The sequence below is a fragment of the Ictalurus furcatus genome, chromosome 11 (assembly GCF_023375685.1).
Source record: "Ictalurus furcatus strain D&B chromosome 11, Billie_1.0, whole genome shotgun sequence".
NCBI lineage: Eukaryota > Metazoa > Chordata > Actinopteri > Siluriformes > Ictaluridae > Ictalurus > Ictalurus furcatus.
The window spans coordinates 24,604,567-24,631,961 of NC_071265.1; the positions used below are offsets into that span (position 1 = coordinate 24,604,567).

At 38.7% G+C, this 27,395-nt stretch overlaps 2 protein-coding genes across 3 annotated transcripts; both read right to left on the reverse strand.

Annotated features, from left to right (window-relative positions):
- Positions 1-5,708: 5,708 nt before the first annotated feature.
- LOC128614815 (twinfilin-2) lies at positions 5,709-16,906 on the reverse strand. 2 transcript variants are annotated; one of them, XM_053636437.1, is made up of 9 exons: positions 16,410-16,906; positions 12,941-13,119; positions 12,685-12,780; positions 11,179-11,283; positions 11,050-11,064; positions 10,302-10,427; positions 7,489-7,639; positions 6,997-7,118; positions 5,709-6,593 (listed from the first exon to the last, which is right to left on the reverse strand). In XM_053636437.1, the coding sequence occupies exons 1-9, from the start codon at positions 16,504-16,506 to the stop codon at positions 6,426-6,428; spliced, it is 1,059 nt and encodes a 352-aa protein (XP_053492412.1). In that variant the 5' UTR covers positions 16,507-16,906; the 3' UTR covers positions 5,709-6,425. The 2 variants fall into 2 exon arrangements, with proteins under 2 accessions (XP_053492412.1, XP_053492413.1); XM_053636438.1 differs by lacking the exon at positions 11,050-11,064.
- Positions 16,907-20,182: 3,276 nt separating this feature from the next.
- wdr82 (WD repeat domain 82) lies at positions 20,183-27,337 on the reverse strand. The gene is made up of 9 exons (XM_053636439.1): positions 26,958-27,337; positions 24,620-24,717; positions 23,743-23,809; positions 23,018-23,117; positions 22,801-22,917; positions 22,314-22,469; positions 21,578-21,647; positions 21,319-21,461; positions 20,183-20,681 (listed from the first exon to the last, which is right to left on the reverse strand). The coding sequence occupies exons 1-9, from the start codon at positions 27,116-27,118 to the stop codon at positions 20,652-20,654; spliced, it is 942 nt and encodes a 313-aa protein (XP_053492414.1). The 5' UTR covers positions 27,119-27,337; the 3' UTR covers positions 20,183-20,651.
- Between the last annotated feature and the right edge of the window lie 58 nt (positions 27,338-27,395).

A 27,395-nucleotide genomic window follows, 5' to 3' on the forward strand; every position in this document is an offset into this window, starting at 1 on the left:
AATAATAAACTTAGGTAACACATTTGTAAATACTTTTTTGCATAAACCTGAAAAGGCCATTCTCCACCAGCATCACGTCTATAGGCTCCTCCCTTTCTCCTGTCACTGACTCTCTAGGCTGGAACTTCCTGTTCTGCAGGCCATATAGCATGACCATCACCAGGGCCATGAGGTCATCACAAAACATGTAAAAATCTAGTCTTCATTTCATACTCAATAATGATTATTAGCATTGTTCAAGATAAATGCAAACTTATCAATTGTTGAGCGGACTGGAAGCAGCTGTCAATCAGCATTTCCTCCAACAGCACTGGACTGGGATCAGATAAAAAAGTGTAATCTAATATTCAATAAAATTAGAATAGCCTACAGTAAAATACAGGTAGCAGAGTTGCCAGCCACTCACTGTATTTTTATAGGACTACTTTTGTAATCAACATTTACAGTATAGTACAGTTATTACCAAATACAGTATCCTACTGTCTTATCACATCATTTTAAAATATTAAACTGTGTTGTCTACAGCAATACACTGTACTTTTACAGGGGAATACTCTAATGACTGCTTTTCATACTGTACTTCTAGACTGAATTATTTGTCATTAAATAAGTACAAATATACTTTTCCATATTTTCCATATTTTCCATAAGAGTAGTGGCAATAGGAAATAGAAAACAACATACTCTGCATGTTAAAACATTTATTTTTAAGAGCAGAAAATGTTTGTGAACATAAGGACTATAACAGCTAAGCGTGAAAATAAATGCCATCACGGTTTAGATGATAGATGGCGTGGACAGGAAGGTCAACACAGTTATGCACTTTTACAAATGAAAGGTCAATACTAGGGATGCACCGAAATGAAAATTCTTGGCCGAAGCCGAAACCGAATATAATGAAAAACTTGGCAGAAAGCCGAAGGCCGAACACCGAACACGTTTTTTTGCGTTTTTTCCATTTATTTTGCCATTTTTTTCACCATTGCATAAATTAAATAGTCAAAATGTGCTTTTCACTATTTTGCCTTGCTTTTCAAAGAAAAAAAATCAATTACAAAAACAACAATTTCAAAATATTTATTTAACACTGAACATGTTTTTTTCATTCCAGCAGGCTTAGGCTACCAACAAGGCACAATATAACTTTAAATAAATAAATGAGTAAAATAAAAATATTTTGATGTGGTCATCTTTGAGCCCCCCTTGAATAGCCTACGTTAGGCTTATAACTGACTGCTGAAAGAATGGAACACTCTGTAGCCTACAACAAAAAAGAGCATTAAAAAGTGCATTGACAAGAGTGCAGAAAATGGTTCTATTGGGTTCTATACGACTGATTATATTGGGGATATAGATATATATATATATACCGCTCGTGTTCCTGTACACCTCGTGGAGTATTATAGTGGATATAGTATAGTTGGATACGTTGTTAATGTTCTGTTCCTTGATAGATTTAATTAGTTTAAACTATAGATTAGTTCATTTAGTCCCCGCTGGTTTTTCCGCTCCCAGTCCATAGTACTAGTTCATGTTTCTTGTTTTGTGTTTTGACCCTGTTTTCTGTGACCGCGACTTTGATTCCTGCTTTGCCCCGTTTATGCCTGTTTGCCTATCGCCTGACCCTGTTTTGACTACGTTTTTTGGATTACGATTTGGATTTGTCTGCCTGCCCTTAAATAAATACGTCTTTACCTGCTTCCGTACTCTACTCCCTTACGTCTCGCGACGTGACAGAATACTCCGGAACAGAAACAAAACAAACGCACGTGTCCACAGTAAACTTCCGTCAACATCCGAAGAGCATGTAGCTCGTGCACGTAGCTCGTGCATGCGCACGCCCGCTCATCTCTCCGAGCGCGCTGCCGGAAGTGGAGGTCGTGACATTCGCGCGTCTCACTCTGGTTGCTAGGCTATTTGGTCGCGTCATCAAACACGTCATTGTTCGGTCAAATTTATTCGGCCTTTTCACTTATCGAACACCGAAAATGCTTTTTTTTTGCTATTTGAAGCCTAGATATAATCGCCAGAAGTAAAAAGCTAATGTTAGGCTATAAACGAACTACATCACGGTCGCATAACTTCAACATCGCCACACCACTACGCTTCCGACAACTCTTTCAATCTTTATTTTAAAAAACAACAGCAACACTATAAATTGATAAATCTACAAGTTGGAAAGTTTGAGTTGCAAGAGTGCGAGTATAAACACAACGAGGATGTAGTAGAAGAGTTTTCCTGTTCGGCGTGATGACGTTTAATTTCCTCGACAACCTCTGTAGTACCATTTAGACACTTGTTAGCAACCGTCTTTTTCAAGACACGTAGAAGCTTTTTAAAAAATCCTGAGTGGGGTATTACTGATGTATTTTATGACGTAGTATAAAACGTGAAGATATCTTGAGCTTGTGTTAACCACAGACCTTATTTCAGGCAAAAAAAACAACATTCAAAATCCCCATTGACTTCGGAATAATGGATTTCCAGTAGTTTGCATGTTCTCCCCGTGCTGTGGGGGTTTCCTCCGGGTACTCCGGTTTCCTCCCCCGGTCCAAAGACATGCATGGTAGGCTGATTGGCATGTCCAAAGTGTCCGTAGTGTATGAATGGGTGTGTGAGTGTGTATGTGATTGTGCCCTGCGATGGACTGGCACCCTGTCCAGGGTGTACCCCGCCTTGTGCCCCATGCTTCCTGGGATAGGCTCCAGGTTTCCCCATGACCCTGAAGGAAGGATAAGTAGTATAGAAGATGGATGGATGGATGGATGGATGTCCAGTACACAGGGAAATTAAGTCGAGATCACGAGAAAACAACTTTTGTTATGTCGAGAATACGAGAAAACAACAGGAAAAAAAAAAATAATACATGGCCGCTTAGGGGTTCCGTACTTCCTGTTACATATGCACATTTTTGTTTTTCTATTTATCGATCTATCTATCTGACATTAATTTTCACACTGCAAACAGACAATAAAATATGAACAATGTTCAAACAGGCATCTTAAAATGGCATTAGGCCACCTGCGGTCACACTAGGCTTGTATCTCTGTCGGACGCCGCTGCAAATATGAGCGGGAACCGGATATGACATCATCACACTTCAGGGTTTCAATTGCAATTACGTTCTACAGCAGTAAAATGTCAGACAAATTCGGGTTGCACTGAAACAGTTGAAGTAAATGTGCCGTATTGTGTCGAGGCTTCGAAACAATCCGACACCCGTCTCCACGGTGACACCTAGTGGTCACTTTCAGGTGTTGCCGATAGTGCCCTCGACTGGCATTTTACCGCCTTGAGTTCGAACCCTGGGTGAAGTGTCCCTGTCCACATTGCTGTAAGAGCCATTTAAAAATGAGTGGGTTATTTTTATTATTATATTATTAACATCTGTCTGACAACTACACGAACGTGGTTTTGTAACCTGTAGGCTCCTCATTGTGAATAACTATAGCTTTCTTTGGTCATGAAAAATGAAGATTAATAAAAGAAATCAAGCCACAATGCTTAGTGGTTAGCACGTTCGCCTCACACCTACAGGGTTGGGGATTCGATGCCCGCCATGGCACTGTGTGTGTGGAGTTTGCATGTTCTCCACATGCTGCAGGGGTTTCCTATGGGAACTCTGGGTTCCTCCCCCAGTCCAAAGACTTGGTATGAATGGGTGTGTGAATGTGTGTGTGATCATGTCCCCCGCCTTGTGCCCCATGCCTCCAGTGATAGGTTCCAGGTTCCCTGTGACCCTGTAAGATAAGCGGTATAGAAAATGGATGGATGAATGGATCGTTTACAGCAATAATCTAATTACTGACCTTATTCTGAATAAGACAATAATGTGATTAAGGTGTTTACATGAGTCGCATTTAGAATACTCCTTTCATGTTCCCGTTTTACATGTTATGGAACATAGAGCGATTAACAGCACAGGTCATTACGTCCCCGCACCACGCCGTCTGACGTTCCCTCCAGAATTTCACGTATCAACATACAGTTCGTCTTCGTTATGGTACCGTATACAGTTTTGGGTGTTTTTATTTTTAATTTTACAAAAGCTTCAAGTGCAGTTAATTATTTGTCGTGCTATACGTGCAAATAGACAACTGCTTAAAGCCGTGGGCTGCGTCCCAAACCGCATACTTAACTACTATATAGTATATAGAAATACATGTATTTCACCTACTATACAGAAGGTAAGTATGCGGTTTTGGACGCAGCCGTGCTCTCCTGTTTACCGACAAACGGTGATGGATCAATTTTTATTCTTTGGTGCTAAACTCAAAAAATTATCAAAATAATACATTAAGCAGATTTAGATGTATTCTATTTTGTTACATAATTCTTTTAGCTGGAATTGGTCTTTAAGGGTTCCCTCTGAGGATAAACCATGAAGTCTAAAGGGTGCTAAGACTTCTTTTAGCACTATGGCTATGACAATCCATTTCCTACTTTCAACTTTGGTCAAATTAAGTATAAAATTAAAATATAAATTTTACTGTAATGTGGAAAGGTGGAACTATGGCGGGGCCCCAGAGATGGACAGGAGAAAAAGAAATTTTATCATCATGCAGCTGGACTGCAAACATTGGCAACTGATCACAGTTTGAAGGTGAGTATTTTGCGTACTATATAGACCTTTTCCTACACTTCTCTGTTATGAATGTGGAAGCATAAGTAGTGGTGTTTCAAAACGTTCAGTGAGAGCAGCAAATACATCTCACAATCACTGCAGCATCCCTAAATGCACAGAGAATTCAAGCGAGCATTTGTATTTCAGCTTTCACTCATTTCCCGCTGATGTTCTTGCAGAAAAAAATGCATGGCTTCATGCTATTTGGGATAAGGATGAGCATGTATGTTTGTAGCCAGACATAAGAATCTGACTACTCAAAAACCACTGATTGTAAACGGTTAAAACATCTCTTGTCTGACGAAATGTTTTTGACAAGCTCAGAAAAGCCAGACAGCTTCCTCATCGGTAACTCAGAAATGTGAAAAAGGTGTATTAGCCATCTCTGAAATGTGAAAAAGGTCTATAAGCCATCTCTGAAATGTGAAAAAGGTCTATAAGCCATCACAAAATGTGAAAATGTGTATTAACTGTCTCAGAAATGTGAAATAGGTGTATTAGCTGACATGACCTAAGTTTTGTGTTGCAACATCAATGTGTGTCAATGATATTCTTGTGATACAGTTTCTCCCCTGTTAATCCAAAAATGCAGCAATGAAATGTGTATCATTGTGTCTATATTATTCATCACTCTTTAGTGAAATTTAGTAAACACTTTATTGTACACTTTAGTAAACATTTTATTGCTACATTGTAATGAAGTGTTTGGTGAAGCTGGGCTTCCCTTGTAGTCTTAAACCAATCGCCTGTATATAGGACCAGGGTTTGAAAACGACGTACTCCAATGATAGGTAATGAATCATTGTTTTGCAATGTTTGCAATGATTTTTGCAATTGCTTTGAAAATATTCCTAGACTGTGAGTCAAGTAAGTATCTTACAGCTGTTCATTCTCAAGCTTACACATCCTCTTCACATCCTCTCCTAGTATTACAATATAAGCTCTATTAAATGAATTCACTGCTCAGCATACACCCCCAACGCCCCCCAATGCCCCCCCCCCCCCACCCTGCTACTCTTCATTTTTGGAAATGACTATATTCAACATTCATAAAAAATAAAATTTAATTATTCAATTATGAAAGAATTTAAGAATTAAAGAAGAAGTATTAAAGAGTTCTTATTTTCATTAAGAACAGCTACAGTATTTGCACAACTTGATATGACACAAAACAGCGAGAAAGATCGACATTAGTGTCACTGAAGTAAATGAATATGCATACACAGTTAGGTTCTCAATACTAATATGGTAAACTATAGCGCCAATCCAATCAATAATAAAACACAGATCTAAAATCACAGCTGAAACATCAGTGATCTATAAAGTGTTTCTTATACAAAATTCACATTCTACTGCGTCTAGATCTGCCATGTTTGGTTACGGTAGTGTTTGGTAGTGCTGTGAAATAAAATCAAAGAAACTAATCCACTTTGATTACTGACTCTAATTGAATTTGTGCATGAAACATGATTGTCAAGTTTCAATTTCTGAATGAATAAAAAGCATGAACAGACAATTTACAGATACTGAATGAATTCCTGAGATCCCTTTCTTTTCTTGATGAGTGTGTACACATTTTTTTTTTAAAAGAAACACGAATGATTAAAAGAAACACGACTTATGAAACCCAAGCTAATAAAATTTTAAAAAAACAAAACAAAACAAAGCATCACAATCAATTAGAATAAAAACAACTGGAGACCACATTTCAACCTCTTTCATCCTGTCATGCCTTAACACTGCAAAATCTTCAGATCCCTGGAGGGAAGAGCAGGGACCTGCTTCCCATGTGCTTTCCTGTCTAGCTGTTCACAACCTTCTCTCCCACTCCTTTAATCAACCGTTTATTTCCTCTTTTCCCTGCAGGACCACGAGGTTTGGCGAACGCCTCCTTGTGAGCATGCTGCTTAGGGTGGATTTCTTCATACAAGTACTGCTCCGTCAACTCATCCCCGCTTTCTATCTCCAACTAGACACACACACACACACACACACACACACGTTAGTACATTTTTGGGTGTTTTCTATTATTGGTTAAAAATTGAAGTGTACCTGTTCATTATTCATTAATCTAGAAAATTATTTATATGGATAAATATTCAATATTCTAGCACTGACAAAGTACTCACAAAGGAATATATATATATATTTCTAGTTAGTAAAATAGCTGCGATTTTTTTTAACACATTTGTTAAGAAGTTTTTTTTATTAAACTATAATCAATACTTCATATTGTATTTTGCTCTCTTTGCTCTTCCCATGATATAAAAACAGGACGACTCTGACACACTTTTCCTTTTAGTTACCTGGAAATATCTCCACAACATTTGAATCAACAAAGTATCACATCACATCATACATGGTCACTGTACCTTTTTGACCACCTCTATATGGTAGTCCCGCTCCACCCCCTCCAGGAGCCGACTCTTACAGCTGGAATACAGCATCCTCTCCTTAACGCTACAGCGGTAGCCCGGCATCGAGTAGATGAACACTGACGTATGTCCAATAGAGAGGCATGAAATAAAGGAGAAATAATCATCGTGAAGGAATTCATTCATTAAGTCATTCTTACTCAGTTTACTCAAAATTAAGCTGTAGCTAATTCCCACCCACTAGCTGAGTCTTTAGCTGGGAGGATGAAGCGCAATATTGCATTCACATCATGTAGCAAAATTCACAAAAATGGGAAAACATCTAATTGTTTTGACATGAGTGCACTCCCATTTTTTATGAATTAAAAAATGGCAGTTGTAGTTTTGTTTTTAACTTATCTACTGTAGCAGTTGTGCTGCTTTCTAGCATCACGTAGATATTTGAGGGAAAGTGTATGAGGTAGGTAAATAGAGCACACTGATACTGACCAACAGATTCTAGGTAGACTCCCTCATGCAAGTGCTTATAGAGGAAGAAGTGATAGCGTGGAGTGTCTGTTGGGATCCTGCTGCGAAGATCATGTGTCTCAGTGGGCCGAGTGTGTACCAGCTCAATGGTCTCTTTCTCAGTATCCAGCCTCTGACATAGCACACATATACATACACATGTACGTACACAAAACACCATTACATGAAATGAAAATGTGTGACAGCAGCGGTGGTGATATTTTACAGGAGTTTAACCAGTGTTGATGCTGGTGTCAGTGTCAATGTCTAATCTAGAACCAGTCCACGCTTTACCACGGAAGATAAACGAGCCATCTTCATTGCCATAATAACTATTCTAGCAACTCATTGTATTTACACGATCTGCATTTTAATAAGAATCTAAATTATCGATGCATTCAAATAGAAGGGATTTGTGCCTTCATCATGGGAAGGTGGTGAGATACACTCACAACTTTACAATTTATTTAGCTAGTCCACAGTCAATATTAGAAAGATCTTGACCCCATTTGAACACAAAGCTTACTTATAAAACACTTCACAGTTGTTATTATGTTTCTGTCATGTATTAAAAGACCCCACAGTCTGATTAAGTAATTGTAGTTCAGTGGGATAGGGTGATGCATAAGCACTGAGCTTATAAGAAGACACTCGACTCCACTGAATTCCACAGATCAGTGCTTTTTTCAATTTGGTTCCCAAACTAGGGGTCAAGATCCCCAAATGGGGTTGCTTGGGTTACAAATAGGTTTGTTAGAGAAACTCGCAACCTCCTCTTTTGTTTTCTTCATTTATTTTCCAAATGAATTAGGAATCTCACTCCAAAGGTACGTTCACAAATACAGCGACCTGCAGCGACTGGAGACCATTCATTTTCAATGAGAGCTGACGACTTCCAGTAACATGAGCGACAGCGACCACTGGCGGCTAGATGTGGGCGACTAGACAAAGTTGAAAAAAGTTTAACTTTCTGTAAATTTGGAGCGATTTGGTGCAGAATCTACTAATGCGAGTGAAGACAGCAGAGCGCACGTGATCCGTGATCCGCCATGCTGCCTCCGAGTCCAAATTGTTTCGTGGACCCAGACAGGCTTGGACTTGTGCTTTGACCGCAGATAGATGGTTTCAATGGCAAAGAGCACACACTGCTTCTCATTCATCTCGTAGGAAATGATGCATATATACACTGGTGAATTTTATATACAAACGCCCTCCCTCCAGAATGTTTCATTTTAGCAGCAAGATAACTGGACTGTTGTCAAAAGTGGAGTGCTAGTTGCTCCACCCACTGATAAATGTTACTATGACAACCAGTAGTAGGAACGCCTACTGGCGACTTCATAGTACAGCAACTGGAGACTTGCAGTGATAAAATCTCTGTATGGATGAACTGTGAAGATGGACTTTATGTGCTACTATTTTGAAATGTTACTAGGGCTACCTTCACACAGTTGGCAAAAGTGGCCCAAATCCATTTTACTGGCCAAATCCGATTTTTCACGTTTTCAATGTGGCTGACATCAATATGCACAGATCATGCTCCTAAACTGACCCACATGCACCAAGGAACAATGTGTCAATGTGATGCATTAAGCTCACTGTTAAAAGGCACATTATTCATCCACAGCCACTTCTTTTGTTCTTCGTTTCTTTAACTTTGCTTTTAAACTTTTAACTTTCCTTTGGCACTGCAGCAAGGTTTTCTTATGGCCGTGTTTGGCCATTTCTTTTGTGGTCTCTTCAAACATGGAGCAGTTGCGATATATGCCTTTTAATTTCGCTTGCACAGCAACATCACGCCAAATGTTGATGAGGTCAGTTACCTCACTATCCCACCACTGAAATCCTCTTTCCCTATTGTTACCCTCCATCATTTCTTCCCGGTAGTGCGGAATTAAGATGAATTTTCAGTTAAATTGATGTGGAATTCTCCTGAATTTTAATGTGCCTGTTCAGACAGAAGTGGCGTTGCCAGGTATCGGATATACATCAGATTTCAGTGAATGTGGCCCAACTCAGAATTGAAAATGTCAGATTCAACGTGTTTTTTGCTGTTCACACAGCCATACAACTAACAAATCTGTCACATTTGAAGGATTCAGGCCACTTTTGCCTGCTCTGTGAACGTAGATTAGGAGTCGCATATATCCCGAAACACTTATTGAATATGAATATACAAACACAACTGTAAAGAATGAGGAGAAACCGAAACGGTTCTGAGACACAGCCAAACAGAGAAGCCCGCATGTCTCATTGCGTGCACTGAAAATGATGGTTCCCTTTGCAAGTTCCTATCTGTGTGACGCTGAATTCAGTGCTCTTGCTTGCATAAAGAAAGGAATAACACACAACACGGCGTTATGGTTTAAGAAGAATGATGCACGTTGGGCTGTGCTGTTATATTAAATGAATCCACCGTAACTACACCCTGTATCACATCACCCCAGGGTCATATTTTATTTCTTTATGTATTTGGCAGTGGCAAGGCCCTTAACCCTATAGCAAGGCCCTTAACCCTCAACTGCTCAGATGTATGAATGAGATAAATGTAAGTCACTCTGGATAAGGGTGTCTGCCAAATATCGTAAAAAGTATTGTTCAAAGCTGGATGTGGAAGCAGAATTGATTCAAACAGACCTCCTGAACTCAAGCGCACCCTATCTAGTAGACTGGTAAGTAAATTCATAATGTCCATTTGGAGCCATTTGTCCCAGGGTTTGGAAACCTCTGGACTAGTGTGTGTGAACATAGTTATGCAGAAAGTGTGTCATTGTGCCTGTGTGTTGCAGTCTCACCAGTTGGATGTAGTTAATGTGTTTCTTAGCGAGGTGCTGTAAAGCGTGTTTAGCCTCTGCCTGTAGCGGAAAGGCCAGGCCCTGTAACGTCTGGGGCTTAGTTTCCACACTCATCTCTGTAATAACCTGCAGAGGAACACACACACCCAAGCACAGCGTGGAGGTAATATGTGAGAATCGTTCATCCGCACTGATCTCTAATGACTGCATGCCAACTGAAAGAATGCTGTGCTTTAAGTAGAGAACATTCCTGTGTTTATGAATGTATGCATGACTTTTTGCACAGTATTTACACTCAAAGTGCACTTTATTTGCAGGACAGAACAAGGATACCAGCCTGATGTAGCAGAATATTAGGAAAGCAAGCATGGCAGCATCAACAAACCCATGCAAACATTTCACTAGTCTAAATTCAGCTGCATCACTGGACTTGATTAAACCATGGTTTGGTTTCTTTTTTCAAGCAATTAAAATATAAATGCATTTACTTCATTTTGAATACATCCTCCACTAATCATTTGGAATGTGCAATTTTTTTTTTTTTTCTCACTGTGATAATATCATTTTTGGCATATCACACATCAAACATAATACGTTGATGGCTTGTCCTTCAAATAAAGTCTTTAATTAAAACACATTTAACAGGTGTATATGCCATGCATACACTGCCTTTTTCTCCACACTAGAAAGCATAGAATGAACTGAACACACACCACTAAAGACTGTTCAGGAGTTTACAGCTACTCACCTGCTTAACTCTGCACTGGAATAATCAAATTAAAAACATTACAATTACAATTTTCTTATTAGTCCACTGTAATAAAGTCTAAAGAAATGCAATAATGTCTGAATTAATTTAACACTCAAGACTTCTCACCTCTGTGGTTTTGATTCTCTGCAGCTCCTGCTCAGCGTGTGTGAGAGGAGCAGGGCTGGAGATTGATGATACATGACGAAGGTAACCCTGAAGACAAACATCCTCCTAATGGTGATGGAAACATAAACCACGCTCATGTCAAAGCCTTATTCAGCTCTGTTACTGATGGACCAAATAACAAGTGCCTACTCCAGCTTTGCAGGGCTGAGGCTGGATTTTGTAAACTATTCAGCAGCTGTGCAACAATACAGATACATCTTATGTTTTTTTTTTTATTCTGATTTTTAAGTTCAAGGCATTTCCACAACATTATCAATCAATATGAGGGCGATGGTGCATATTGTACATACAGTGGCATCCAAACGTCTGAGGCTACATTGAAAATCTGTGATTTGTTTGTTTTCATTTAAACCAGAAAGTTTAAATGTAAGCAAATTTGTGACATTGACCATCTTAACTACTTTGCACAAAAGGTCAGATTTTCCTTGTCTTATCTCTTCCACTGAAGCACATGTTCAAACAAGACTCCGATGGATTTGATCTATCATGGATCATCAGGTTTTAAACAAACTTGTGGAGTCTCGAGTACGTGCTGTCATTAAAGAAAAAGGGTATGTACCAAACACTAAGAAATTTTGAAATTCATGTACATATTTCTAAGATTCTACTTTTCACTCAGGTTATTGCTGGTAAAATAGAAAAGAATGCAAAAAAATGCTAAATTGAAGCATTTTCACTAGTTAAAATAAGTCTCAGACCTTTCTCTCTTAATTCAATTGATTTCTGTGTGTCACTAATTTTAAAACACATTAATTGCCATAAGTTACGTGCTTTGTGACAGAAAATACACTATATGGCCAAAGATTTGTGGATACCTGAACATCACAGCCATATCAACCATATGTGGGCCTTCAGCAAAAAGTTACCACAAAGGACACAATTACCTAGGATGTCTTTATATGCTGTAGCATTAAGATTTCCTTTCACAGGAACTAAGAGGCCCAAACATGTTTCATCATGACAATGCCCCTGTGCAGAAAGCAAGCTCCATAATGACATGGTTTGCCAAGGTTGGTGTGGAAGAACTCGAGTGACCCACACAGAGCTTTGACCTCAACCCCACTGAACACCCTTGGGATGAACTGAGATGCTGTCTGCACCCCAGACCTCCTCACCTAACATAAGTACCTGACCTCACTAATGCTCTTGTGGCTGAATGGGCAGAAATTCCCACAGCATCGCTCCAAAATCTAGTGGAAAGCCTTTCCAGAAGAGTGGACTAAATCTGGAATGGGATGTTTAACAAGTACATGTGGGTATGATGGTCATGTGTCCACATACTGTATAGCATTTTTGGCCATAAAATGTAGATCTGGAGAAGCATAACTTGTGGCCTCAGCGTATTAATTTGTGGCCACACCTTATTAATCATAACCACCTTGTCACCTCAGTGGCTCTGTACTCTGTGTGCTCTATAGGGGTAATGAAATAATGAAGAGAACATACCACCACATTGCCAAAGAGCTCATCTTTTACATGCCCTCCACCAAATTCTTTCTTCACTGTTGCACGAGTGGCAGCATACAGCATCTTCTGTCTGGTCTGAAGTGAGGTTCACACAAAATGACAAAAACAGTGTTCAATAATGAGATCAAAACTGACTTCACTGAACAGTGGTGTGATATATATATATATATATATATATATATATATATATATATATATATATATATAGTTTTGGAAATAAATGTATATTACACACTGGAGACTGGTCAGGTGACCAATAAAGAAAGATCCACTCATATCCCTGGGCATTGTGGGAGTCAAGGCGATACAGGATGTAGCAAGGCTCCTGGGGATCGAGTAGAGGAAGCAGGAAGTGGTCATAATCTTTCTCCCAGGACTGAGAGGGCTCACGGTATGCACCCAGAACCAACTGCTCTGAAACAGAAACATAAAAGCTCATATCACACACCTAGTGCAATAAAAACCATATACAGTATATTTATTACAGCACCATACAGTACATACTACCACATTATAGGAACACAGAGAAAAAACAACTACATTACAGCCAAAGTAGCATTTAAATATAGTGTAAAGTGATTCCATAATATCTCAATTTGTCTCTTTATTGCTTAAATTCAATATTATTTATGTTTGTGTTAGTGGGGCCAAACCTTAGTTTTGGTCCCATAAAGTAGGAGAATAGTGTTTACAATTTACAATCTAAAAGTGTTTAGATCATTTTTTGTTTAAAGCAACTATACTGTTTTGCCTGAAAGCATCATTCCATCTCTGTAAGTTTGCAATATTAAGTCAAATTCTAGCTAATGAAATATTGCAAATATGTGACTCGCTGCCTAGCCAGTTATACTAACTGACATTAGCAAAGAAAACAGACTAACTTAGCTAAATGTTAATGTTAGCAAATTAGTGAAACTTACTTCAGCATGATTTTTCAAATTAGTTCATGCCTTTTAGGGAGGCAAAGAAAAAGCCTTGTTTCATATGAGTCTTTGCTTACTCCAAACATCTTCCTGATGTAGGGCCAGGATGTTCCACACTGCAATTAGGTGGCTTGGGCATATTTAAATGCACTCGGATTGTTGCGCTAACTACGTGGTGTATGACAAGGTCCTGGCCAGTGACCTGCTCATACACAATAGATGGCATTCATATGGTCGAACCTGATTATAGATGCTAAACTGAAATGAATGGATCCTAAACTGAGTCCATTCTAATGATGTATGGTGCACAGTCATTGGTTGGATAAGAGAAAAAGAGACCTTCAAGATTTGCAATGAGTACTTTGAAGGTCGAAGTAAAAAATATGTTTTTCTTGTAAACGTAATTAAGTAAGTGTACAAAATATTCAATTTCAGCAATAGTCAAGTAAATTATAAACACACCAAAACAATAATTAAGTATATACACATGTATGTTCCACCCCCTGTGCAAAGACCTCATAATTCAAAACATCTGAAAATGGTGTAGACTGATTGGGAGAATTTGTAGTTGCACTAAAATAACCAGAGATTAAGGACACTGTCAGAGAGCTGTTATAGCCTATCAATAAGTGTTCATGTCACACACACACACAGACAGCAGTATGACCTTGATGGGGGATTTCCTGAATGTCTCTTACAGCAATTTCTATTCTAAGCCTCACACATTCCAATTATCGGTACAGATGCATACTTTCCATCAGCCATTCACTTACCCATGAACATGTGCAGGCACCCACATATTTATAAAGCCATCCACACACACACACACACACACACACACACACATTAATCATTTAGAATAAGCCTGCTATGTCATAAATACACACAAACACAAGATGCTGAAAGAGCCTGGCATTCTTTCTGCTCTATGTCACAAGTTAGCAAAGCCCTATAGTATGGACACCAAACATCAGTGTACTCTGTTTCTCACATTATAGCCAATCAGACACCAGTTACACATATGACTCAAGAGCTCAGCGAATCGTAAGTGTTGTGACTGTTTTCGCCTAAATCTCCTACTGAATCACCCTGAAACTATCTGCCAGCCTGCTAAATGACACACTGAACAAGTGACAGATAAACAAGTCCCAGACAACACACACCCATGAAAAAAAAGAAGCAAAAATACAAACACATACATCTGACACCAAGTATCACACACAGTCACATGGTGTGTCAAATGGACATGGTAGAGATAGTGTGTTAGAAATCGTACTTGTTTGAAGGCAGGACAATAAAACAAGCACATGACCTCCTGCATTTCTGTGCCTAGTTATCTGATCATTCTGAATAAATTGTCTGACTATCATAGTGTCCATGCAATATGATAGTGGCCTATGATATATAATCAGTCCAGTAGACATGCAGGACACCACACTGATACTACACAACGTATGAGATACACAGAATGACACTCGATCGAAAAGTCTGACACATGGCATTCAGTCAGAAAGACACTTTATCCTCTTATATTCTACTTGATTGGCACTTCACCTGCGTGCGCACGCACACACACACACACACACACACACAAAACAATATTAAACTCCCTTAAAATTATCTACATGATCAGTGTACAACATACACAGTTACCACAAGTGACTCAATAGGATGACCTCAGTCTAATGTAACTCTCTCAGAAAGCAGGCTACGTAATTTGATGATAATTTAGGATTTTTCCTTGTAATTGGCACGCACACACACATACATACACAGATCCATAGAGGACACAGTAAATCTGTCTTGCCCTACACACTTTATTCTGGAATAAATCAGTTTTGGACGTCAACAGTTCAGTGTCAACTGTTGTGTCACCTGACCTGACCTGACCTTTCACAATCAAACTACACCGATATTTGTTTGTCCCTTGCCCCATATTACATCACTTTGCTCTAAACCAAATCCAAACAAGTAAACAACGAATGAAAAACATTCAGTCATGACAGTGAAGAAAACAAAATTCAGTGAGTAAGCAAATACTACACAAATGCTCTGTTAATTAAAACTACTACGATGTTACTAATGAATTGATTATATAATAACTAATGAGCACGCCTACAGACAAGATCTCTATTTTTTCCACATCTCTCGCAAATGTGACGTTATATTACATCAGGTGGTGGAAGTTTTTCACTTCGACCTAGTAGAGTTGTTTTGTTAAGCAAGGTTATATTTATACAGGCCTTATTATGAAATAGTGATCAAAACTGCTATAGACTTATTTAAGTGGCGTGTGTGTGTGTGTTTGTGTATGTGTGGGATATGCCGAGTCATGCTCACTGAAAAGCTGTCATTCAAAAACGTTACACAATGGCATGAGACAGAAACTATATTATACTTATGTGTAAAATATCACTGATCTGAACATATGCTAAAAGAAGATTATACAATACATTTGGTACAGACACACATATTTGAGTTATACAACATGTAGAAAACGTGCTTTTATACCATCTCTCATCGGTTTCAAGTCAATATTTTTAAACGATTTAACGATTCAGTTTCTAATAGTAAGGTTTAGTTTAAATATACATAACGTGAAATTATTTTGAAAAGAATTAAATTACAACAAAAAATTACTCCAAGGTTTACTTCCACCTAACTGAAGTCTTAGTTAGAGGTTGTGGATGTAAAATTGACTGGTAGCTTAAACCACATTACACTTAGAGATCATACTAGAGTTCATGGTAAATATTCTATCAGAACGCACAGCTCACTCACCATCTCGGATCAGCACCTGGATGAGACGCCCAGTCCCGTTTCTTGCCCTGGCCAGGAGCTGCCTCAACTCATCTGTCACCAACAGAACCAGAAACATGGCGGGTCAGCGCTTCTACCCGCCAACGAGCTGTGTGTAAGGGTAAAAAAAAAGCTGTCGAGTCAGGTGAAGGCCACCTGGATGATCTTCACTGGAAGCAAATGCAAGAACTAGAACAAAACTCTCTCAAACTGCTCTTAAGAGACCGGTATGATGCAAGAGAGTTCCACGTTTGCAGTAGGAGAGAGCAATGTGTGTGACGGAAGGAGAGGGGTCTTGTAACTAAGGCAGGATTGTGTGTGCTGGGCAGAAGGAACCTGATCCTGTTGGCCCCAAATTTAGAAGTCACAGGCTCGGTGTGTCTGGCCTTGGGTAACAGATCCAGTAGACTTTACACAGCGAGCAATCTGAGAGGAGGCGCCAAAGAGAGCGCTCACCTGAGATCCACTGAAGATCCATCTCACAAACTCAACCATATAACATTCAGCATTACACTTGAATGGAAATATGATAACACTGCTGAAATGTGCCTAAGGTACTAAATGGGATTTTAGAATATCTCATCTATTTCAAATACTCATAAAGCAGTCCCTGCAGGATTCTGCGATTTTCTGAACGCAGCAATTAATGCAAAATCAAGTAAACGCCACAATATTCGGAGGAGCTTGCAATTTTTCAAAATTACCACTAATTTTCGGCAGATTTGGGCCAAGACGCGTTGTGTGACATCATTCCAACGCACATTCAGCCAAAGCCAGCTTCAACTCACGTGCGTCTAACATGACTTCATCTACAACCCCTGGCAAAAATGATGGAATCACCACACTTAGAGGATGCTTACTCTGCTTTTTTTTTTTACTTTGTAGCAAATAAACAAATCACAGATATGACACAAAACAATTTTAAAAGACTGTTTGCTGGCCATGTCATTGAGCTGATCTGCCTTTCCTGAAGAAAAGCTTTAACACTCTTTGCTCTGTGGCAAGATGCATTATCATCCTGAAAAATGACTTCATCTCCACCAAACCTATTTTCTATCGATGGAATGAGAAAAGTGTCCCAAATTTCAGTGTACACCTGTGCGTTGACTGTTGAGGTCTCCCCTGGTCCTTTACCTGACATGCAACCCCATATCATTAAGAGTGGGGAAGTTTGATTGTTTTCTTCTGGCAGTCATATTTATATGTTTCATTTGAACGGCACCAGACAAAAGTACTAGTCCTTGGCCAATGCAGATTCGTGAGTCATCACTGAATATCACTTTCATCCAATCATACACACTCCATGATTGCTTCTCTTTAGCCCACTGTAACCTTATTTACATCTGTAAAGGTGTTAGTGCTGGTTTTCGTTTGGCTTTTCTATACGTAAATCCCATTTCATTCAGCTGATTTTTCTTACAGTTCTGTCACAAACATTTACTCCTGTTTCTGTCCATTTGTCTTTCGTGTGTTTTGTTGTGCATCTTCTATTTTCAAGGCATACTGCTCTGAGTTTTCTATCCTGATGTTTGACGTCTTCGTTGGTCTTGGGTTCGCCTTCCCATTTTGTTTATACTTGCACCAAGTTTTAGACACAGCTGACTGGAACAACCAGCATCTTTTTTTGTTCGATTTCCTTCTTGAAGGAGGTTTATATTCATTTCCATTGTTTCAATTTACAACTCTCTTGTTGAGGCCATGTTTCCTTCAAAAAGTCCAAGGTTAAAGTCTGTAAGCACTTTTTTAAGGTCTGTAAGCAGACTAATTTGCATTTTTAGACTTGTGTTGATATTTGTTTTAGAAATTCAAATTCCATCATTTTTTTTTTGTATTTTTTTTTTTTTGGAAAAAATACACCATTAATTAAAATGATTTCATTTAACTTGTTTGAGGGATGTTTCACAAAGCCAGAATGTTCAGCTATTAAACAAAAATAGTTTAGTGGCATATCTGTGATTTGTTTATTTGCTACAAAGTCAAAAAGCCAGGTGAACATCCTCTAAGTGTGGTGATTCCATAATTGTTGCCAGGGGTTGTAAAAGGTCTTGTTTGATCACTGTGAAACACCATGCAAAACAAGGTTGTGCAATTGCAATGTTGCCAATTAAAGTAGTTTTCCACAAAAAACTCATTGCAAATCTAAAAAAAAAAAAAAAAAAAGAAAAAGAAAAAAAAAAGCAACAAAATCAAGCACTCTTGGCCACAACAATCACAAAAAAAAAACCCTGTGAAATACTGTATGGACTGATATAAGTTTATCGACCATCTGTGAGTACAACAGTTTAGTTTTAAAATTGCTCCATATTCATAATGGATTTTTTTGAAAATGATTTATTGAAATTATTTAAGAAAAATCTACCATAAACAACTTCCTCTTTATTAATCTTTATAATTAACATGTGATGATCAACGGTATTCAAGATTTATTTTGATAATGAAATTCTGAGTTGTTTTACTTTCATCAACATGCTGGTCTAATTTCACTTTGGTTATCCGTTTAATACCCGTGATGTCATTCAGCTATCTGCTGATGGTCGCAGCAGTGGGATTTAACCCTCACATCATCTCAACCTAAAGAGAGCGATGCAGGATGACTTTAATCCTTTAATCTCCAGCTCTCTCACAGCTGTACACACTAAAGATTTAACTTTCATGCTGATACCACCGTCAATGTCATTGGGCTTCTTATCTCGTAGATCACTAACGGAGTCGAGTCCGAGTTACTCAGTAACTCAGCGCAACTGCATCATATAGCCACATTGCATGCTGGAGCCTAGTGTTTGCCATCTTCACTACCTCTACATTGGATTTCTCATTAATAAGACATTGAACATCACTGATAAATGGTTACTGAGAAAATAAAACACTCGCTCTTTTGCTTTTAGGAGCAAACCTGATTGTTATCCCTCATGTTTATCACCAATTACATTTTTTCTACAATTAAATGCCTTTGTAACTGCACAGGAAATGTCCCCCTGTGCTATTAGAGCAAAACACAACCTCTAATTTCTTACAGGAATAACAAAATTACAGCAGCAACCAGCTAATTAACACCAGAATTGGTAAGCATATTAAAAATACATCATACAAACATTTAATGTGCTTCCATTTAAGATACTTATTAAACAGAAAAATCTCGGTTTTGCGCACATTCCCCGTTTAAAAGGAATCTGAGGTCAGATCACAGGGTCAGTGTGAAACATCTCGAATTAAAAGGATCTTGGGATTGTAACATCTGGTCACCATTTATTGAAAATGTGTACTTTGAACAAATTCCCTCAACTCCAGAAATCATAACTATGTGTGTTAATAGCTAGCTATAAGGACCATGTATGAATGGAAAATAAACAAGCATAAGGAAAACATTAGCTGCTGCGTTTAAGTTTTTCTACACAGGTGTACTGATACTTCAAAATAACTCTTAATTTAATACAACTTACTTTCAGCAAAACCGGTATAGTGGTTTAGTTTAACCGTTGAGAGAACAGGAAGTCTGCATATTCAAAGTCAAAGGACTATTTTAAGTATCAGAGTCATGGGCAAATCACCTTGCTGCCCTATTTACATGAGAACATTTATTTATTTTATACATATACCAGTTGTCTGTTATCTGTCTTTTTTGATAATCAATTTAGAATCAATTAAATTTGACTTACAATTTTTGCCTTGATCCAAATCATCTGACCATCACACTCCTACCTAGTAATAGTAATTTCTCTTGATCATGACTTGGTAAAGAGAAGTGACACTATACATACTTAGAACTCATTTATTCAATTAGGTTTTAGCTGTTGCAGTTTTTGGTGTAGAACATAGTTTCCAAAATCAACATTCTGATCTTGTTTTTTTTTTTTTTTTAACCATTAAACTAGATAAATATTTATTGAGCACATGTCCCACAGACAGTTCTACAGACTGCATGAACGACATTCAGGTGGCACTCATTTCTGACATAAATCAAAATGCTGAACTTTAACCAAAGAACTTTTTTGAGGGCAAACAAGATCATAAATGAATGCACATCACAGATAACACCAATTTACAAAAGAATATGATTTAATGATACAGGTATAAAATGAAATGGAAGAGAAAAAATAAAAAATGGCCTCATGGTCAGCCTATTTACAGTCCACAATGAAGAGCTGCAGTGATCCAGAGGCAATGTAAACGTTGCCATCTGCTGGATCACAACAACCCGTCAAATTCTCGTTTAGTGCAGTTTCATCAGTCGTCGATTGTTGGTAGCCAGAATGCCTGTGGAGGTGGAGGAAGTAGAAGCAAGTCAAACATTGTTTAACACCTACTTAAAATATATACCAAGTGTACGGTTCTTATAATAAAATACAAATATTGAAATGAGACAAATGCGGGTTTTTAATCTGACTGAAATATTTTAGATTTCATAGTGAATTAAGTCTAAGATACTCACTATCTATGCAACATTACAATAAGGAGGATGAATGATGTCTTTTATATGATTTAATTATAAAATCATTTTAAAGTGAATGATGGGTATTTGACAGATGCTGGTTATGATTAACCCATAAAACAATACTCATCTTTTGGCTCAAGACATAATCTCTCTTTCAGTGTTTCACTGGGTGTGGATTATACATTTGTTTATAGAACAAACAAGTTCTGTGTAGTTCCACAGTCATTAAACTGTTGACTTAACATTTATTATTATTATTATTATTATTATAAACAAATACAAAAAAAATCTTAAGACATCAAAAATTAAGCAAACCACTAAATCTGATGTTCATGAAATCTTTCTAGGGTAAACACTGGTCCTCATTCCTGCCTGTCCCCCCCCCGATGAAGTGATCATTAAGTATAAACTGAGGGCAACCCTTAAGTTGTGATCTAATACACTAGATCAGCATCTCACCATGTTAGAACAGGCGCTAGCAAAGGTCATGAATTTTGGGTTGAACTGTAGACAGGTGACGGGCCCTGTGTGTTTCCCATCCAACAGTGCTACTTTCATTCCGCTCTCAGCATTCCAGACATGGATTTTCCCATCCTCCGAACCTAGAAAACAAACCATTTAAACCACAGCCTTAATGGATTTCTCCAAAATGACTAAGCACTAGTATGTCCTTGTCTTCCTGAATACTACGAACAATAAAAGATTGCTTTGGACTTACCAATCATGACAAACTGAGAGTCTGGGGTGAAAGAGGCTTCCAGAACCACACCTTTACTGTTGTTGTAGCCCTGCAGAGCAGAACAGTAGAACACAGTCTGACTAAAATACTTAAAAGGACTGAAAAACCTGAAAGGTAAAAGAAACCCAAACCTTTTCATAAAAATATAAAAAAAGTATTTATGCATCTAACAACAAATATATTAAAAGTAAAATGTTATATAGAATGCAATGACAGACACAAAAAGTTAACACTTTTGGAAGAGAGATCCAGTCAAGAGTACAGCACGTGCACGTACACACCCCTGCCTTTCCCACATTAATTCCAGACTCACAAATTACCTGTAAGTATTTTTGATAATGTCCCATATTTGTAGAAGTGCTAGCTGACACCTTAATTAATTAAATAAGTAATTAATCAAGCCACACGTCGTTTTTTTTTTTTTGTTTAAAATGTTATGAATTGAAAACTGCACCTTAAGCACAGTCTACAGTTTATAAAATGTATTTATGACTGTATATATGAACAGAATCTATGATTCATAAATAAGTGCAATTAAGCTACTTAAATTATTTTTATGCCAAGATCAGAACCATTTACTTAACTTAGCTAATTAGCAATAAATTTTAAAAACCTCTCCAAACCGTGGAGCAACCACTGTTTGCTTTTCCTGTTTTCCTCATTCGAAGCATCTGCCTTCAGTGAATCCATAAACATATCACCACTACGATCTTACCGAAAATGAATGTAGCACAGCCCCTTTGAAAGCATCGAGCAGCCTGAGTGTTCCACCGTTGCTGGAGATCAGTATGAGTTTGCCATCGTTGCTGAACTTGAGGCCGGTCCACTCACATGAACGCTCATACTGCAGCTTAAATGTAGCGAATGGACCCTAAAAGAAGACGGTGAGCCTATGAAATGATCTGTAAGAGCACAATGGATCTGCGCAGAACTAAACAGAAATATGTTACACAAATCCCTAAAAGCTACAACCAAAAATGAGAACATTGAGCTGATGGCCCCAGCACCGAGGTTGTATTTAAATAAATGTCAGACTGGATATTTAAGAACTCTTCACACTGATGAATGTATAACTGAACATGCCCACCCTTGTGTCTAATTACATTTTCCATTGGCAAATAAGTTATCTAAAAAAAAGTTACGCACTATAAACATGGCTTGTCAAAATTTCAGAAGGTGGATTTTATGCTCGGCTCTCTTACTTTGTCAAACGAGCGCAAATCGTAGAGTTTGACCATCTCCGAATTGACTCCTGCAGCAAATATAAGACCCTCAGGATCAAACGAACACACTGGCTTCCCTTGCAGATGCATTAGACCCTGTGACAACAGAGAGGATTCAGATCAAGCTCAAGACTGACATAAAGCCTAAACAGAAAATCCGACGACAGCAAAAGCAAACAGCCAGCATAAGGCTTACCTGACAATTGGGAGAGCGAAGATCCCATAGCCGGATTGTTTTATCCAAGGAGCCAGAAATGAATGTGTCATCAACAGGTGACATGGACAGAGCAACAACCCTGGTTTAATTTAAGACAAAGGACATATAATCAGCAAAGATGAAAACAAGTATCACTCAGAAACTAGAGATGCACCGGGCGATAATTGGTAACGGCCGATAAAGGCAATTTTTCCCGCTATCGGCTGTCAGTTTAAAAACATCCGATGATCAGGGCCGATAATATTATGACAATCAAAAGAAGGTGGGAAAACACACTGATTTTGTAAAGATGATGTCTTGTGTGGAATGATGACAAAACTGCAGTTTGTAAACTCTAATCTCTACACTGTTAAAATTTTACACCGGAAGTAGCAGCAGTGAAGCGTTTCGGTCCAATTCCCCCAAACCCTCATGTACTTGCGCTGCCTCCGGTGCTGCTCAAGTTGCTCGCGCTGAATTAAAGTGCCAGATTTAAATGAAATTACTAGAAAAAAGGTATATTATATATATATATATATATATATATATATATATATATATATATATAAAATACACAGAAAAATATTTGTAAAGTAGTATATTTCATATGTAGTTAATGTTAATATGAGTTAATCATATTAATAGACATCTCTATCAGAAACCCAAGATGTCGGTCCAAATGTAGATAGTTCACGCTGAATAAGCAACATGCGAAGAGTCCTTACCTCTTATTGTGGCCAGGAAAGTAGCGAATGTACTTATTGTCATGAAGAGACAAGTACCGTATAGTATCTGTAAAAACACAGCAAACGTGAGAAGAGTCAGAACTGGAAAGTGTAACTCCCGACACAGCTGCCAACCCTGTGAAAGCTCATAAAAGATATACAAACTTTTATACTGCTTTAAACATTACCCATGTTGACAGCATTAATCTTTACCCAAGCACGTTTTGCAAATCAGGTCACACCAAGCAATATTGCTGGCTGTGGAACTTAATTAAAAACAAACCGAAATAACGGCTATAAGCATTTCAGCTGGTGCAGACGTCCAGGTAAGAGTCCGAGACGAGCGAGCACCACCCTGGGCAAGGCAGTAGTCTGTACAGTTAGCTCCTTGAAAGGGCAGAATCACGGACCCTCAAACTGTACAAACAACTACCTCAAGCCAGAGTGGGCACAGCCAGGCATCCCCGAGTGAAAAATGAGCAGTGTGAAGAGACTTATCAATCGCAGTTTGACATTAATGCTCATGGGGTGGTAGATGTCATATTTTAACTTTTGAGTATCATGGTTAGTAATCCTACAACACAGAATAACGTCAGCTGTTATTCAGAGTAACACTTACCTGATTGAACGTTAAACATTTTTCAATTTTTAATAGAAGAAATCAGTGAGTCTATACATGTTCATAGACGCACTGTGTCTTCTAATTTTAATGCAAGTTAAAAATAAATATCAACACAGATTGTGCTGCATAGAAACATTAAATATAATCACATTTTTGTCACATTGCTCATTATTACAAGTCGTATCATCATGTCACAGCATCAAGTACGCTACAAAGTCAACTGGAATGGATCTGGCTTTAACGAAATAAGTTTACCATCAATCTTGTTGGAGCTGTACACGACTGTATTGGCGGCGTGTGTGTATCTGATGAGGTCCACACCATACTTTTTACTGTAGAGAGTTCGCTTGGGTCTGTGTGACAGCGAAAGAAGATGGGGAAAGAAAAAAAAAAAAAAAAAAAGGTTTGATTGAATAGACTTGCATATTGGCCTTTACACAGATAAAATACATTGTAAATATCATGATTTTATGATTAGTGCAAAATCTTTACATCCTACTAGATTTTGCTTCACTAATAAGCACCCGTAAATTGGTAAATAAGAAACGTCAAAGCAATGTATAATGTTATTACATGATATTATTTTGACCGTAGGTAATTACACATTAAAAATTTGCTTACGTACTGTATTTCTATCATTCATTTTTCTCTTTTTGTAAATTGATCTCTGTTGAATTTAAGTGAAGACATTACAGGTAGGAACGATGATTTTGGTCATAATCATTTGGCATGTTTTCAGATAAACTACACGTATAACGTGTAGACTCTTAAACTGCAGTAATATGATTGACAAATCTCATAAGTAATGGTTATTTCACAGTTTCTGTCCACTCAACCACAGCGTCATCTAAAACTGAAACACTGAAGGCGGCCGAGGTTCTGCCTTGGCAAAATCTCTACGTCGTATCACTGAAAAGCCAATTTTCTGCTATAAGTATCAACATACACCGATCAGCTATAACATTGACTCCACCGGCATAATATTGTGTAGGTCTCCCTTGTGCCCCCAAAACTCTGACTCATCGAGGCATGGACTCCACAAGATCTCTGAAGGTGTGCTGTGGTATCTGGCACCCAGACATTAGCAGCAGATCCTTTAACTCCTGCAAGTTGCGAGGTGGGGCCTCCACGGATCGGACTTGTTTGTCCAGTACGTCCCACAGATGCGCAATCGGATTAAGATCTGGGGAATTCGGAGGCCGAGTCAACACCTTGAACTCGGTCATGTTCCTCAAACCATTCGTGAAAATTTTTTGCAGTGTGGCAGGACACATTACCCTGCTGAAAGAAGCCACTGCCATTAGGGAATATCGATGCCATGAAGGGGTGTCCTTGGTCTGCTATAATTTTTAGGTACGTGATGGGGTCAAAGTAACATCCACATAAATGAATGCCAGGACCCAAAGATTCCCAGCAGAATACTGCCCAAAGCATTACACTTCCTCCACCTTCTTTCCTTCTTGTCTCGCCTTCCTCCCATAGTGCTTCCTGGTGCCACCTCTTCCCCAGGTGAGGCACATACACCCGGCTGGCCACATGATCTAAAAGAAACCAAGATGAGCCCACCTTTTTCCACTGCTCCATGGTCCAGTTCTGATGCTCACATGTGCACTGTAGGGACATTCAGCGGTGGACAGGAGTCAGCATGGGTACTCTGACCGGTCTGCAGCTACGCAGCCCCATAAGCAGCAACTTACGATGCACTGTGTGTTCTGACACCTTTCTATCGTCACCAGCATTAACTTTTTCAGCAATCCGTGCTACAGTAGCTCTTCTGTGGGACTGGACCAGACGGGCTAGCCTCCGCTCCCCATGCACATCAATGAGCCTACCGTTTTAGAGATGCTCTGACCCAGTCGTCTAGCCGCCACAATTTAGCCCTTGTCAAAGTCGCTCAGATCTTTACACTTGCCCATTTTTCCTGCTTCAAACACATCAACTTTGAGAACTGGCTGTTCACTTGCTGCCTAATATACTGTAATGTAAGGAGATAATCAATGTTATTCACTTTACCTGTCAGTTGTTTTAATGTTATGGCTCATTGGTGTACTCCATCATCTTATACTGTATAATATATTAATGGGCGTAGGAGCCATTATACATTACAGATCTATAATTGTAAAAATGACCCCATTTTTAAAAAGGTGGCATTTAAATTAACAGAGAAATAACTGCAAGGCAAAAAAAAAAAAGTAAATAAAACTAGCGCACATTCAACATCGGAAATGAAGTCAATATGACCCGCAGATTTTACAGTAAAACAGGACCGGTATTCCAGACAAGGCGCCCATATGAGCTAGCAGCTAATTGCTAACGATTAGCTCAGGTCATTAGTATTTTAGCTGGTAATGCTATAAAAAACAAAAAAACACGATATAAAAAAAACGACGACTTTCTAATTTTTTATTTTTATTTGCAGATATCGGATCAAATTTAACCTAGCATACTGTTATTGCTCTCCCCCCTACACCTGGCCTACCGGTTAGCTATGAGCTAGCGGGGGCGATTAGTTCGGACTACCCGATGCCGAGGCTTTTCACACTGTCAGGCCTCAAAGCTGGTTATAATTAATAACAAAACACTGGTGACTTACTTCCCCTCCTGGCAGTCATATAAGACAATAGAATCGTCGTCGCTGCTCGAAATCACCGTCTCGCCATTTGAACTGAAGTCAAAGCAGTTGATTTTGTCCGAATTCTCTCGGAAAACCTTCGCGACCCTGAAACTCCGCAGCACATTGTCTGTTAGCTTCATGATGCCGCGCTTGCTTTATGCCTGGCCAGGCGCAGGCTTTCCTCTCACCGCGAACAGAGCACGGCCTGTTTCGGGATTTATTTACGATTATTACACGGTTACGTTTTGTAAGAAAAAATAATAACGCGCCTTAACATGTATTTTTCATAATCGAAGGAAAAGCCCGCCGTACAAGCCTGTGAACTCAGTACCGGAAGTGACCTGTGCGTGCGGTAGGTGGGAAGTCGTGTACTACTGTACTACACAGAGTGCGTTCCAGGGCGTAGGATGTATGAAT

Coding starts and splice junctions, on each gene's coding strand:
- LOC128614815 (XM_053636437.1), bottom strand. CDS start 16,506: ATGTTTCTGGTTCTGTTGGTGACAGATGAGTTGAGGCAGCTCCTGGCC. Junction 12,781..12,940: donor GGTCACCTGACCAGTCTCCA/GTGTGTAATATA, acceptor ACCTCACTTCAG/ACCAGACAGAAGATGCTGTA. Junction 7,119..7,488: donor AGTCTACCTAGAATCTGTTG/GTCAGTATCAGT, acceptor GACATACGTCAG/TGTTCATCTACTCGATGCCG.
- wdr82 (XM_053636439.1), bottom strand. CDS start 27,118: ATGAAGCTAACAGACAATGTGCTGCGGAGTTTCAGGGTCGCGAAGGTT. Junction 23,118..23,742: donor TTTCCTGGCCACAATAAGAG/GTAAGGACTCTT, acceptor AAATTAAACCAG/GGTTGTTGCTCTGTCCATGT. Junction 20,682..21,318: donor CTAGCGCCTGTTCTAACATG/GTGAGATGCTGA, acceptor CCACCTCCACAG/GCATTCTGGCTACCAACAAT.